This window comes from Anolis sagrei, chromosome 11 (genome assembly GCF_037176765.1).
Source record: "Anolis sagrei isolate rAnoSag1 chromosome 11, rAnoSag1.mat, whole genome shotgun sequence".
Classification (NCBI taxonomy): Eukaryota; Metazoa; Chordata; class Lepidosauria; order Squamata; family Dactyloidae; genus Anolis; species Anolis sagrei.
In genome coordinates this window covers 17,050,464-17,064,044 of record NC_090031.1, presented here as the reverse complement: position 1 = coordinate 17,064,044, position 13,581 = coordinate 17,050,464, and the positions used below count along the sequence as shown (strand labels likewise).

The 13,581-nt window shown below is 47.0% G+C and overlaps 1 protein-coding gene across 1 annotated transcript in view; it reads right to left on the bottom strand.

The window, feature by feature from the left end:
- Positions 1 to 9,764, bottom strand: part of LAMC3 (laminin subunit gamma 3) — a 60,684-nt gene extending 50,920 nt beyond the window's left edge. Inside the window, exons 1-2 of the mRNA XM_067472239.1 lie at positions 9,256 to 9,764; positions 495 to 799 (exon numbers count right to left, since the gene is read on the bottom strand). Of these exons, the coding sequence (XP_067328340.1) occupies positions 495 to 799; positions 9,256 to 9,622 (672 nt within the window). The 5' untranslated portion in view covers positions 9,623 to 9,764. The remainder of the gene's footprint in view (positions 1 to 494; positions 800 to 9,255) is intronic.
- Positions 9,765 to 13,581: the final 3,817 nt, after the last annotated feature.

Sequence of the window (13,581 nt, the reverse complement as noted above, 5' to 3'; positions counted from 1 at the left end):
GCCCTCCATCGGTCTGAGGGACAGTAAACTGGCCCCCGGTTTAAAATGCTTGAGGACCCCTGATCTATACTCTCATTGACTCTTACTAACTTCTGCACCTGACAAATCATCTTCTGACATTTGCTCTGAGAAAGACTGTGAGGGGCCTCTCCCAGGAATGTGGCCTTGGGAATCTTCCTGAAACAATTCAGGCCTCTCATCTGAGCTTTACTCGGGCCCAGGCAAACCCTCATTCCCGTTGCTAACAGACCCAGGCCCACCACTAGGAACATCATCCCCATTCCCAGCACGAGCATCAGACACAATCACAGGCTGAACTGGCTGACACACAACAGTAAATTATTGGCAATACAACCAAACATGACATCCATTCCTGCTTTATATGCAGCCAGTAGATGGCCGAGCATCTCTTATCCAAAATCCTTGGCACCAGAAATATTTTGGATCTTGGAATATTTGCATCCAATCTGATCCCTCCCGATGGATGTCCTTACCTGGAGAGGCAGGCTCTGGTCGAAATTGTAAGCGCTGGGCCGCCCTTCCAGGGTGGAGAAGGCCACGCTCCCTCCGCTCAGTGGGGAGATGTCGCTGAACTCGTCGCTGCAGAAGGCCACCCGCTCATCTTGGCCAGGCTTCAGGAAGACCCCCGTCGGTTTGCCATAGGTCTCCTGGCACGAGGCGCTGTAGTACTGGTAAGGGACCCAGGGGCCCTCTACGTAGTTGCGCTTGTAGATGGCAAAGCTCTCCGGGCGGCTGGTGTGGAACTTCAGCCTCACGTAGGTGATTTCGTAGGCCTTCCCTTAAAAAAAGAAGGAAACAGAGGGGAGTTGAAGCAAAGGCTGGATGGCTATCTGTCGAGAGGGCTTTGATGGTGTCTTCCCTTTAAGGCAGAAGGGGGTTAGACTGGATGAATTTTAGGGTCGCTTCCAACTCCATGATTCTATCATCTATCTATCTATCTATCTATCTATCTATCTATCTATCTCTCTCTCTATCTATCTATCTATCGGGCTTTGATGGTAATGGGGTTGGGACTGGATGAGCTCTAGGGTCATCCAACTTCATGGTCCTATCATCTCTTTCTCAAGGTTGGGACTGGATGATCTTCAGGATCCCTTCCAACTCTATGAGTCATCTATCTATCTATCTATCTGGAGGGCTTTGATGGTGTCTTCCTTCTACAGAAGAAGGTGATTGGACTAGATGGACCTATGGGGTCTCTTCCAACTCTATGAGCCTCTCATCTCTCTCTCAGGGTTGGAACTGGATGACCTTTAGGATCCTTTCCTATCTATCTATCTATCTATCTATCTATCTATCTATCTATCTATCTATCTATCTATCGGGCCTTGATGGTGTCTTCCCTCTACAGCAGAACATGGTTGGACTGGGTGATCTTTAGGGTTTCTTCCAACTCCATGACCCTATCATCTCTCTCTTAGGGTTGGGACCAGATGACCTTTAGGATCCCTTCCAAATGTGTAAGTCTCCTATCCATCCATCCATCTGGAGGGCTTTGATGGTGTCTTCCTTCTACAGAAGAAGGTGATTGGACTAGATGGACCTATGGGGTCTCTTCCAACTCTATGAGCCTATCATCTCTCAGGGTTGGAACTGGATGACCTTTAGGATCCTTTCCTATCTATCTATCTATCTATCTATCTATCTATCTATCAAGCTTCGATGGTGTCTTTCCTCTACAGCAGAAGATGGTTGGACTGGGTGATCTTTAGGGTTGCTTCCAACTCCATAACCCTATCATCTCTCTCCTAGGGTTGGGATTGGGTGACCTCTAGGACCTCTTCCAACTCTTATGAGTCATCTATCTATTTAGAGGGCTTTCTACGGCAGAAGGTGATAGGACTGGATTATCTTTAGGAAGATTTCCCACTCCATGATTCTATCATCTATCTATCTATCTATCTATCTATCTATCTATCTATCTATCTATCTATAGGGCTTTGATGGTGTCTTCCCTCTATGGCAGAAGGTGGTTGGACTGGATGATATTTAGGGTGGCTTCCAACTCCATGACCCTATCATCTCTCTCTCAGGGTTGGGACTGGATGACCTTTAGGGTCCCTTCCAACTCTATGAGTCATCTATCTACTATCTATCTATCTATCTATCTATCTATCTATCTATCTATCGGGCTTTGATGATGTCTTCTCTCTATGGCAGAAGGTGGTTGGACTGGATGATCTTTAGGGTGGCTTCTACCTCCATGACACTATCATCTCTAGGTTGGGACCAAATGACCTTTAGGATCCCTTCCAAATTTATGAGTCTGTCATCTATCCATTCATCTATCTAGAGGGCTTTGATGGTGTCTTCCCTCTACAGAAGAAGGTGATTGGACTGGATGGACCTATGGGGTCTCTTCCAACTTTATGATCCTATCATCCCTCTCAGGCTGGAACCTTTAGGATCCAACTCTACGAGCTATCTATCTATCTATCTATCTATCTATCTATCTACTTATCTACCTACCTACCTTCTTATCTAGAGGGCTTTGATGGTGTCTTCTACTGCAGAAAGTGGTTGGACTGGATGATCTTTAGGGTCACTTCCCACTCCATGACCCTATCACCTCTCTCTCTCAAGTTTGGGAATGGATGATCTTTAGGGTCACTTCCAACTCTATGAGTCTGCCATCCACCCACCCATCTATCTAGAGGGCTTTGTGTCTTCCCTCTAAGGCAGAAGGTGGTTGGACTGGATTATCTTTAAGGTGGCTTCCCACTCCATGATTCTATCTATCTATCTATCTATCTATCTATCTATCTATCTATCTATCTATCTATCTATCTATCTATCTATCTATCTATCTATCTCTTAAGGGGTTGGACTGGAAGACCTTTAGTATCCCTTCAAACTCTATTAGTCATCTATCTATCTATCTATCTATCTATCTATCATTCTATCTGTCCATCTAGAGCAGTATTTCTCAACCTGGGGGCAGGAACTCTATCTATCTATCTATCTATCTATCTATCTATCCAAATCTTCCTATCTCTCATTTTCTCAATCTTCCTATGTATGTATCTATCTATCCATCCATCCATCTTCCTATCCATCCATCCATCCATCCATCCATCCATCCATCTATCTATCTATCTATCTATCTATCTATCTATCATTCTATCTATCCATCTAGAGCAGTGTTTCTCAACCTAGGGGTCAGGAACTCTATCTATCTATCTATCTATCTATCTATCTATCTATCTATCTATCATTCTATCATTCTATCTTTCTATCTGTCCATCTAGAGCAGTGTTTCTCAACCTAGGGGCAGGAACTCTATCATCTATCTATCTGTCTGTCTGTCTGTCTGTCTGTCTATCTTTCTATCATTCCATCTGTCCATCTAGAGCAGTGTTTCTCAACCTAGGGGTCAGGAACCCTATCTACCTACCTACCTACCTACCTATCTATCTATCATCTATCTATCTATCTATCTATCTATCTATCTATCTATCTATCTGGATGGCTTTAATTATGTCTTCCTTTGTGGTAGAAGGGGGTGGACTGGATGACCTTAGGATCTCCCACCTCAAGCTGCAGGTAGATACAGGGGAAAGGAAGGCATGGAAGACATAAGCGGCGCAAGAGAGTGGGATGGACAGAAGGAAAGCAATCAAGTCTCTGCAAGTTGCAACCATTTTGGAAATTGTGTGATGGAAATTGGCTCGAGATTCGCACTCTGGACTTTCGGAACATTATCCGCTGTATGGAAACCTCTGGGAGACCTTCCTCCAAATTAGGTCAACAGCCAGAAACTATTTGGGATTGGGGGAAAAAATCAAGGTCTGCTGCAAACCAAGCTGGAGAAGTGACATTTGAGCCTGGGAGGAGAAGGACCAGAAAGCCCATGTTTTCCAAGCATCCGTTTCAAATAAAGACGACGGCGGGAGGAACACTTTGGGAAGAAAGGGAGCTTTGACTCATTTGGCCTTGTTTTCCAAAGTTGTCAGCCACCAAAAATATTTATTTGCTAGACGGGAGGAAATGCGGAAAGTGAAGAAAGGCGACGCAACGAGACGACAGACGCAGGAACAGGACAAAAGAACGAGACGCTCCCCAGATGTGATTGCAGCCAGATGAGAAACATCTCAGAAGGTGACAGGGCTTAAGATCAAGAACACCGAGGACACTGAAAGCATCCACTGGATGATCCATCTTGGAGAATTCTAGGATAAGAATGGAGGAAGGCAATGTTGTCCTTGTCGTCTTTAAGAAGGGAAGAAAAGAGAAGCCAAACAATGGCCAAAGTCCAGTCAGACTGACTTCAGTAAAGACCAGGAAGGATTCTGGAGCAGATCGTGAAGGAGGACGTTTGTCATCACTGAGAAAAGAATAAATAATAACAATAACAACAATAATAATCTTCCTGAGGTTCTTCTTAAATGGATCTTGTTCATTCTTCTCCAGATGGCCTTCCTCTCCCCCTCCTCTTCCTTCCTTCCTCCTCCTCCCTCTTCTCCTTCTTCCACTTCTCCTCCTCCTCTTCCTTCTTCTCTGCTTCCTCTTCTCTTCCTTCTTCCTATTCTCCTACTCTTTCTCCTTCTTCCTCTTCTTCCACTTTTCCTCCTCTTCCTTCTTCCACCTCTCCTCCCTCTACTTCTCCTCCTCTTTTCTTCCTTCTCCTCTTTCTTCTTCTTCCTCCTCTCCTCCCCCTTCTTCTTGTATCTCCAACTCTTCCTTCTTCCTGCTCCTTTCCTCCCCCCTCCTCTTCTTCCTCCTTTCCCTCTTCTCCTTGTCCTCTCTTCTTCTTCTTACCTCTCTTCCTCCTCTTCCTTCCCTTCTTCTCTCCCTCTTCTCCTCCCTCTTCTGTTTCTTCCTCTTCTCCTCCCCTTCCTTTTCTTTTTTTCCTCCTCCTGTTCTTCATCTTCTCTTCCTCCTCTTCCTCTTCTCCTCCCTCTACTTCTTCCTTCTCCTCCTCCTTCATCTCCTCCCTCTTGTTCTTCCTCTTCTTCCACTTTCTGCTCCTTTCCTCCCTCTTCGTCCTCCTTCTCTTCTTCTTCCTCCTCTCCTCCCTCTTCCTGCTCTTCCATTTCTCCACCCCTTCCTTCTTCCTCCTCCTCCTCCTCCTCTTCCCTTCCTCTTCCTTCTTCCTCTTAGTCCTCCTCCTCCTCCTCTCCTCCTCCTCTTCCTTCTTGTTCTTTCTCATCTTCATCTTCCTTTTCTTTTTCCCCTCCTCCTGTTCTTCCTCTTCTCTTCTCTCTTCTTCTTCCTCATCTCCCTCTCTAACTCTTGCTGCTCCATTCCTCCCTCTTCTTCCTTCTTCCTCCTCTCCTCCCTCTTCCTCCTCTTCCATTTCTCCACTCCTTCCTTCTTCTCTCTCACCCCCTCTTCTTCCTTTTCTTTTTCCCCTCCTCCTGTTCTTCCTCTTCTCTTCTCTCTTCTTCCTTTCCTCCTTCTCTTCCTTCTTCCACTTTTCCTCCTCCTCCTCTTCCTCCTCCTCCTCTTCTTCCTCTTTTTCTTTGCATCCCGCTTTATCTCTCTAAAAAAGGAGAGACTCAAAGCAGCTCACAATAAAAAACCAATATGATACAGTTCAAAACCTATACAAATTCTCAGAATCAGAATCATTAACTGTATTAGGAGCCCCCGGTGGCGCAGTGGGTTAAGCCCTGTGCCGGCAGGACTGAAGACCGACAGGTCTCAGGTTCGAATCCGGGGAGAGGCGGATGAGCTCCCTCTATCAGCTCCAGCTCTTCATGCGGGGACATGAGAGAAGCCTCCCACAAGGATGATAAAAACATCAAATCATCCAGGCGTCCCCTGGGCAACGTCCTTGCAGATGGCCAATTCTCTCACACCAGAAGCGACTTGCTCCTGACATGACAAAAAAAAATTAACTGTATTCGAACTGGACACAGGAAGGTGGGGTCCCTCCAAAGCAGGAGAGAGCGGACCCCATGCGAGACCTTTTTGGCTGGAAAAGGCCTTGTCAAACTACAACTCCCAGGTTTACATCGCCTGGGTTTATTAAAGTGGAGTCCAACAGCAGCCTAGATCTGCTTAGCCTATTCCTCAAAGCCTGTGCCTACGTCTTCTGCCTGGAGATGACCCCAAAAGGCTGGAGACGTGAATCTGGCTTTGGTTTTGTTTTGGCGCCCGGGACGGCGCAGACAGTGTCGGCGGCTCCAGTCCCAAACAGGAAGCCCCCTCCGGACTCCCTGCGAATTCGGAACAGATGTGGAAACCCCAAGCGGCTGGGAAAGGAGAGACCTTTGTGGGAGAGCGGCCTTCCCAAAGCCAGGGCTTGGTTGTCTGGGGAGGCAGACAGGCCGGGAAGGCCCAGGCCGTGTCACACTACAACTCCCAGGCAGTTGAATGGCCTTATTCAACAATATCTGGCTAGCTTTAAGCAACAAGATGCTAGCCCTCAGCACAAAACAACACCTCCTAGTAATGAAAACAGCAAGTCGAAAGGCAAAAGGAGTGAGCCCTCACTAAGGGACATTTGCACTGGGATGCAACTTTTGCTTTCTTTCCAATAGGTTTCCAAAGACTTTGGAGGGGGGGGGGTGGGAACCATTGATTAATCCATCAATCCAACCATCCCTCTCTCCCTCCTTCTATCTATCTATCTATCTATCTATCTATCTATCTTCCTGTAGATCTATCTATCCACCTAACCATCCATCCATCTGTCTATCCATCTATCCATCCATCCATCCATCCATCTGTCCGTCCGTCCGTCTATCCATCCATCCATCTATCAACCCATCCATCTATCTTCCTGTAGATCGATCTATCTATCTATCTATCTATCTATCTATCTATCTATCTATCTATCTATCTTCCTGTAGATATATCCATCCATCCATCCATCCATCTTCCTGTAGATCTATCTATCCACCTAACCATCCATCCATCTATCCACCCATACAACCATCCATCCATGCCTCTACCTTCCTGTAGATCTATCTATCTATCTATCTATCTATCTATCTATCTATCTTCCTGTAGATCTATCTATCTATCTATCTATCTATCTATCTATCTATCTTCCTGTAGATATATCCATCCATCCATCCATCCATCCATCTTCCTGTAGACCTATCTATCCACCTAACCATCCATCCATCTGTCTTTCTATCCATCCATCTATTCATCCGTCCCTCCATCCATCCACCCATCCACCCATCCATCCATTCATCTGTCCATCTACCTGTAGATCTATCTATCTATCTATCTATCTATCTATCTATCTATCTATCTATCTATCTTCCTGTATATATATCCATTCATCCATCCATCTTCCTGTAGATCTATCCATCCACCTAACCATCCATCCATCCACTCATCCATCCATCTTATCCACCCATACAACCATCCATCCATGCCTCTATCTTCCTGTAGGTCTATTCATCCATATATCTATCTATCTATCCATCCATCTATCTTCCTGTAGATCCATCCATCCATCTAACAGAACCTCTGAGGATACCATTAGCCATAGATGTAGGAGAAACGTCAGGAGAGAATGCTGCTCGAACAAGGCCATACAGTCTGAAAAACTCACAGCAATCCAATATTCCACTTGCCTCACTTTCCAACAGACCTCTGAAGATGCCATTAGCCACAGATGGGGGCGAAACATCAGGAGATAATGCTGCTGGAATAAGGCCACACATTCCAAAAAACTCACAACAACCCAATATTCCATTTGCTGTGAGTTTTTTGGGCTGTGTGGTCAGAAGAAAATGCTGCTGGAACATGGCCACACAGCCCAAAAAACTCACAGCAACAAATATTCCATTTGCCTGACTTCTAACAGAACCTCTGAAGATGCCATTAGCCACAGATGGAGGTGAAACGTCAGGAGAGAATGCTGCTAGAACAAGGCCACACAATCCAAAAAACTCACAGCAACCCAATATTCCGTTTGCCTCACTTCTAACAGAACCTCTGAAGATGCCATTAGCCACAGGTGGAGGCAAAAGGTCAGGAGAGCATGCTGCTGGGACAAGGCCATAGAGCCCAAAAAACTCACAGCAACTCAATATTCCACTTGCCTCTCTTCCAACAGACCTTTGAGGATGCCATTAGTCAGAGATGGAGATGAAACGTCAGGAGAGAGTGTTGCGGGGACATGGCCACACAACCCAATATTGCACTGATCGCAATTCTAACAGAACCTCTGAAGATGCCATTAGCCACAGAAGGAGGTGAAACATCAGGAGAGAATGCTGCTGGAACAAGGCCACACAGTCCAAAAAACTCACAGCAACCCAATATTCCATTTGCCTCACTTCTAACAGAACCTCTGAAGATGCTATTAGCCACAGATGGAGGCAAAAGGTCAGGAGAGCATGCTGCTGGAACAAGGCCATACAGCCCCAAAAACTCACAGCAACCCAATATTGCATTTGCCTCACTTCTAACAGATCCTCTGAAGATGCCATTAGCCACAGGTGGAGGCGAAAGGTCAGGACAGCATGCTACTGGAACAAGGCCATAGAGCCCAAAAAACTCACAGCAACTCAATATTCCATTTGCCTCACTTCTAACAGAACCTCTGAAGATGTCATTAGCCACAGATGGAGGTGAAACATCAGGAGAGAATGCTGCTGGAACAAGGCCACACAGTCCAAAAAACTCACAGCAACCCAATATTCCATTTGCCTCACTTCTAACAGAACCTCTGAAGATGCTATTAGCCACAGATGGAGGCAAAAGGTCAGGAGAGCATGCTGCTGGAACAAGGCCATACAGCCCCAAAAACTCACAGCAACCCAATATTGCATTTGCCTCGCTTCTAACAGATCCTCTGAAGATGCCATTAGCCACAGGTGGAGGCGAAAGGTCAGGAGAGCATGCTACTGGAACAAGGCCATAGAGCCCAAAAAACTCACAGCAACTCAATATTCCATTTGCCTCACTTCTAACAGAACCTCTGAAGATGTCATTAGACACAGATGGAGGTGAAACATCAGGAGAGAATGCTGCTGGAACAAGGCCACACAGTCCAAAAAACTCACAGCAACCCAATATTCCATTTGCCTCACTTCTAACAGAACCTCTGAAGATGCTATTAGCCACAGATGGAGGCAAAAGGTCAGGAGAGCATGCTGCTGGAACAAGGCCATACAGCCCCAAAAACTCACAGCAACCCAATATTCCATTTGCCTCGCTTCTAACAGAACCTCTGAAGATGCCATTAGCCACAGGTGGAGGTGAAAGGTCAGGAGAGCATGCTGCTGGAACAAGGCCATACAGACCGAAGTCAACCAACCCGCTTACCCAAGTGGAGGGTGAGGGTGACGGAGTTGGGGTGCTGGACCCCAAAGGCCATGGTGGGGCTCTGCCACCAGCTGGGCTCCTCCGGGACGTGGAAGTCGGTCAGCAGGGTGGCGTTGTGCTGCAGCGAGGGCTGCCCTGCGTCACAGCGCTGGCACGATGCTCCCGAGCCCCTGGCACCCATCTGGGAGCAGTAGTCCTCCGGAGGGGAGCCACAGGTGTGGGAAGCTCGCACCCGCTTCTCGAAAGCCGCATTCTCAAAGGACGGCAGGCAGTGCTGGGCTTGGCCTTGCGCCGAGAAGCAGGCGTCCATGCTGCCCGCAGTGGCGAGGTCCAGCAAGAGCAAAGGCCAGAGGAGGAGAGCGGCCATGCTCAAGGGTGCACAAGCCTCCCAGGAATGAATGCGCCGGACTTTGGAGAGAGACTCACATGCGCTGCTGCCTCCTCCTTCTTTTGCATCCTTCTCCCTCTCTCGGTTCCATCTCGTGGACAGAAAAGGAAACGTTTGGGCATCTGGAACACATTAAGGAGGCATCGACAGCAGGCATGGGCGTCGCAACTCAGGATAGATTCACCTTGCCCAAGACACCACCTCACACCAAGGTTGCAGATTGTGTAGTTTACTGGAAAAAAAGCCAAATCAAAACATGAAGCATAGTCCTTTAGCATTGGTTAAGCCAAAGTCCATGGCAGCAAGACAAAGTCTCCAAAAACAGGATCAAAATCAAAGTCCCAAAGAGCCAGAAGCTTTCTGCAAAAGCCAAGGGAGTTCCGCAGAAGTTAACAGGGTAAAAGCAACATTGGACAGCCTTGGTCGCCTTGGTGGATGACCTCCGTAGAGAGCTGGACAGGGGGAGTGTGGCCCTGTTGGTTCTCTTGGACATCTCAGCGGCTTTCGATACCATCGATCATGGTATCCTTCTGGGTCGACTCTCTGGGATGGGTCTCGGGGGCACGGTTCTGTCGTGGCTCCAGTCCTTCCTGGAGGGTCGATCCCAGATGGTGAAGCTGGGAGATGCCTGCTCGGACCCCTGGCCTTTGACCTGTGGGGTCCCGCAAGGCTCTATTTTGTCTCCCATGCTTTTTAACATCTACATGAAACCGCTGGGAGAGGTCATCCGGAGTTTTGGAGTTGGGTGCCATCTCTATGCAGATGACACACAACTCTATTACTCATTTTCACCTAACTCTAAGGAGGCTCCTCAAGTGCTGGATGAGTGCCTGGCCGCTGTAGCTATTGGATGAGGACAAACAAGCTGAAGATCAATCCCGACAAGACAGAGGTCCTCCTGGTCGATCGTAAACCGGATCGGGGTATAGAGTGGCAACCTGTGCTGGACAGGGTTACACTCCCCTTGAAGTCACAGGTCCACAGTTTGGGAGTCCTCTTGGATTCATCACTTACGTTTGAGGCTCAGGCGTCGGCGGTGTCTGGGAAGGCCTTTGCGCCATTGAGACTTGTGCGCCAGCTGCGACCGTACCTCGCAAAGGCTGATCTGGCCGGGGTGGTCCATGCCTTGGTCACCTCTAGACTGGACTACTGTAATGCGCTCTACGTGGGGCTGCCCTTGAAAACGGCTTGGAAATTCCAACTTGTCCAACAGGCAGCGGCCAGGATGTTAACTGGGGCTCCTTACAGAGAGAGGTCAACCCTCCTGTTTAAGGAGCTCCATTGGCTGCCATTTATTTTCCGAGCCCAATTGAAGGTGCAGGTGCTCACCTACAAAGCCCTAAACGGTTTGGGACCTGCCTACCTGCGTGACCGCATCTCCGTTTATGAACCCACGCGCTCACTTCGTTCATCCGGAGAGGCCCTACTCATGATTCCGGTTGCGTCGCAGGCGTGTCTGGTGGGGATGCAAGACAGGGCCTTTTCTGTGGTGGCCCCCCAACTCTGGAATACCCTCGCCAAAGAGCTTAGACAGGTCCCTACATTGGCAGTCTTTAGGAAGAACTTGAAGACCTGGCTGTTCCGATGTGCCTTTCCAGAATAGGAAAACTCCAACAACAAGTCCCAGAAGCACTTGCCCTGAAATCTGACATATCACCTGTCACATCAGCAGGTACCCATTAATCTGTACCCATTACTTTGGCCCGGCCCCAGTTTTTACTGTGTTTTGGAGTATTGCTTTAATTGTTTTGATTTGTTTTAGTTGTGTATTGTTTATGCTGTTTTGAGGCCTTGGCCTTTGTAAGCCGCATCGAGTCCTTTGGGAGATGCTAGCGGGGTACAAATAAAGATAATAATAATAATAATAATAATAATAATAATAAGCAATACGGAGTCTTAAATGCAAAGGCAAAGTTCCGAGGTTCCAAAGGCAAATAACATGAAGCATAGTCCTTTAGCATTGGTTAAGCAAAAGTCCATGGCAGGAAGACAAAGTCTCCAAAAACAAGATCAAAATCAAAGTCCCAAAGAGCCAGAAGCTTTCCGCAAAAGCCAAGGTAATTCCGCAGAAGTTAACAGGGTAAAAGCAACATTGATGCCATAGATGCAGGTGAAACGTCAGGAGAGAATGCTTCTGGAACATAGCCATATTGCACACCCCTTGCAATATGCTGACTTGCAAAGTGCAAGGCTTCAAGGTCGGTCACAGGAGCCAGAAACTGCAGCATTAGATAAGGAGTTGGGCAAAGAGACCTCGCAACCTCTGAGGATGCCTGCCATAGATGCAGGGGAAATGTCAGGAAAGAATGCTTCTGGAATGTGGCCTGACAGCCTGAAAAACCTACAACAACCCAGTGATTTTGGCCATGAAAGCCTTTGACAATACATTGACATCACCTTACTATTATCATTATCATTATTATTATTATTATTAATAATAATAATAATTTATTTACTTTTTATCCCATGCAGGATGTATTTTATTCACTGGACCAAATTTGGCACAAATACCCCATATGCCCAAATTCGAATACTGGTGGGGTTTGAAGGAGGATTGGTTTTGTCATTTGGGAGTTGTAGTTGCTGGGATTTATAGTTCACCTATAATCAAAGAGCATTCTGAAGGAGGGAAAGGAGAGAAAGAGTGAAGGAAGGAAAGAAAGAAGGAAGGATGGATGCAAAAAGTGAAGGAAGAAAAAGGGAGTGAAAGAAGAAGAGAAGGAAAGAAGAAAAGGGAAGGAAGGAAGGAAGGAAGGAAGGAAAGAGGGAGAGAAGGAAGGAGAGGAGGAAAGAGGAAAAGGGAAAGGAAGGAAAGAAGGGGGGAAAGAAGGAGGGAAAGGGAGAGAAAGAGGAAGGAAGGAAAGAAAGAAAATAGGAAGAATGGAGGCAAAAAGCAAAGGAAAGAAGGAAAGAGGTAGAGAAGGAAGAAGGAAAGAGGAAAAGGGAAGGAAGGAAGGAAAGAGGGAATGAAAAAAGAAGGGAAAGAAGGAGAGAAAGAGGGAAGGAAGGAAAGAAAGAAGGATGGATGCAAAAAGCGAAGGAAGGCAGGCAAGAGGTAGAGAAGGAAGGAGAGAAGGAAAGAAGAAAAGGGAAGGAAGGAAGGGAGGAGAGAAGGAATGAGAGAAAAAGGAGAGAAAGAGGGAGAGAAGGAAAGAAGGAAAGGAAAGGAAGGAAAGAAGGAGTGAAGGAAGGAGGGAAAGAAGGAGAGAAAGAGGGAGGGAAGGAAAGAAGGAAAGAGAGAAGGAAGGATGCAAAAAGCAAAGGAAGGAAGGAAGGAAGAAAAGAGGTAGAGAAGGAAGAAAAGAGAGAAAGAAAGAAAAAAGGAAGGAAGGAGAGAGGGAGCAAAGGAAGGAGGGAAAGGAGAGAAAGAGGGAAGGAAGGAAAGAAAGAAGGAAGGAAGGATGCAAAAAGCAAAGGAAGGAAGGAAGGAAGACCACATTGGTTAGACCACATCTGGAATATTGTGTCCAATTCTGGGCACCACAATTCAAGAGAGATATTGACAAGCTGGAATGTGTCCAGAGGAGAGCGACTAAAATGATCAAAGGTCTGGAGAACAATCCCTATTAGGAGCGGCTTAAGGAGCTGGGCATGTTTAGCCTGAAGAAGAGAAGGCTGAGAGGAGATATGATAGCCATGTATAAATATGTGAGAGGAAGCCACAGGGAGGAGGGAGCAAGCTTGTTTTCTGCTTCCCTGGAGACTAGGATGTGGAACAATGGCTTCAAACTACAAGAGAGGAGATTCCATCTGAACATCAGGAAGAACTTCCTGACTGTGAGAGCCGTTCAGCAGTGGAACTCTCTGCCCCGGAGTGTGGTGGAGGCTCCTTCTTTGGACGCTTTTAAACAGAGGCTGGATGGCCATCTGTCAGGGGTGATTTGAATGCAATATTCCTGCTTCTTGCCAGGGGGTTGGACTGGATGGCCCATGAGGTC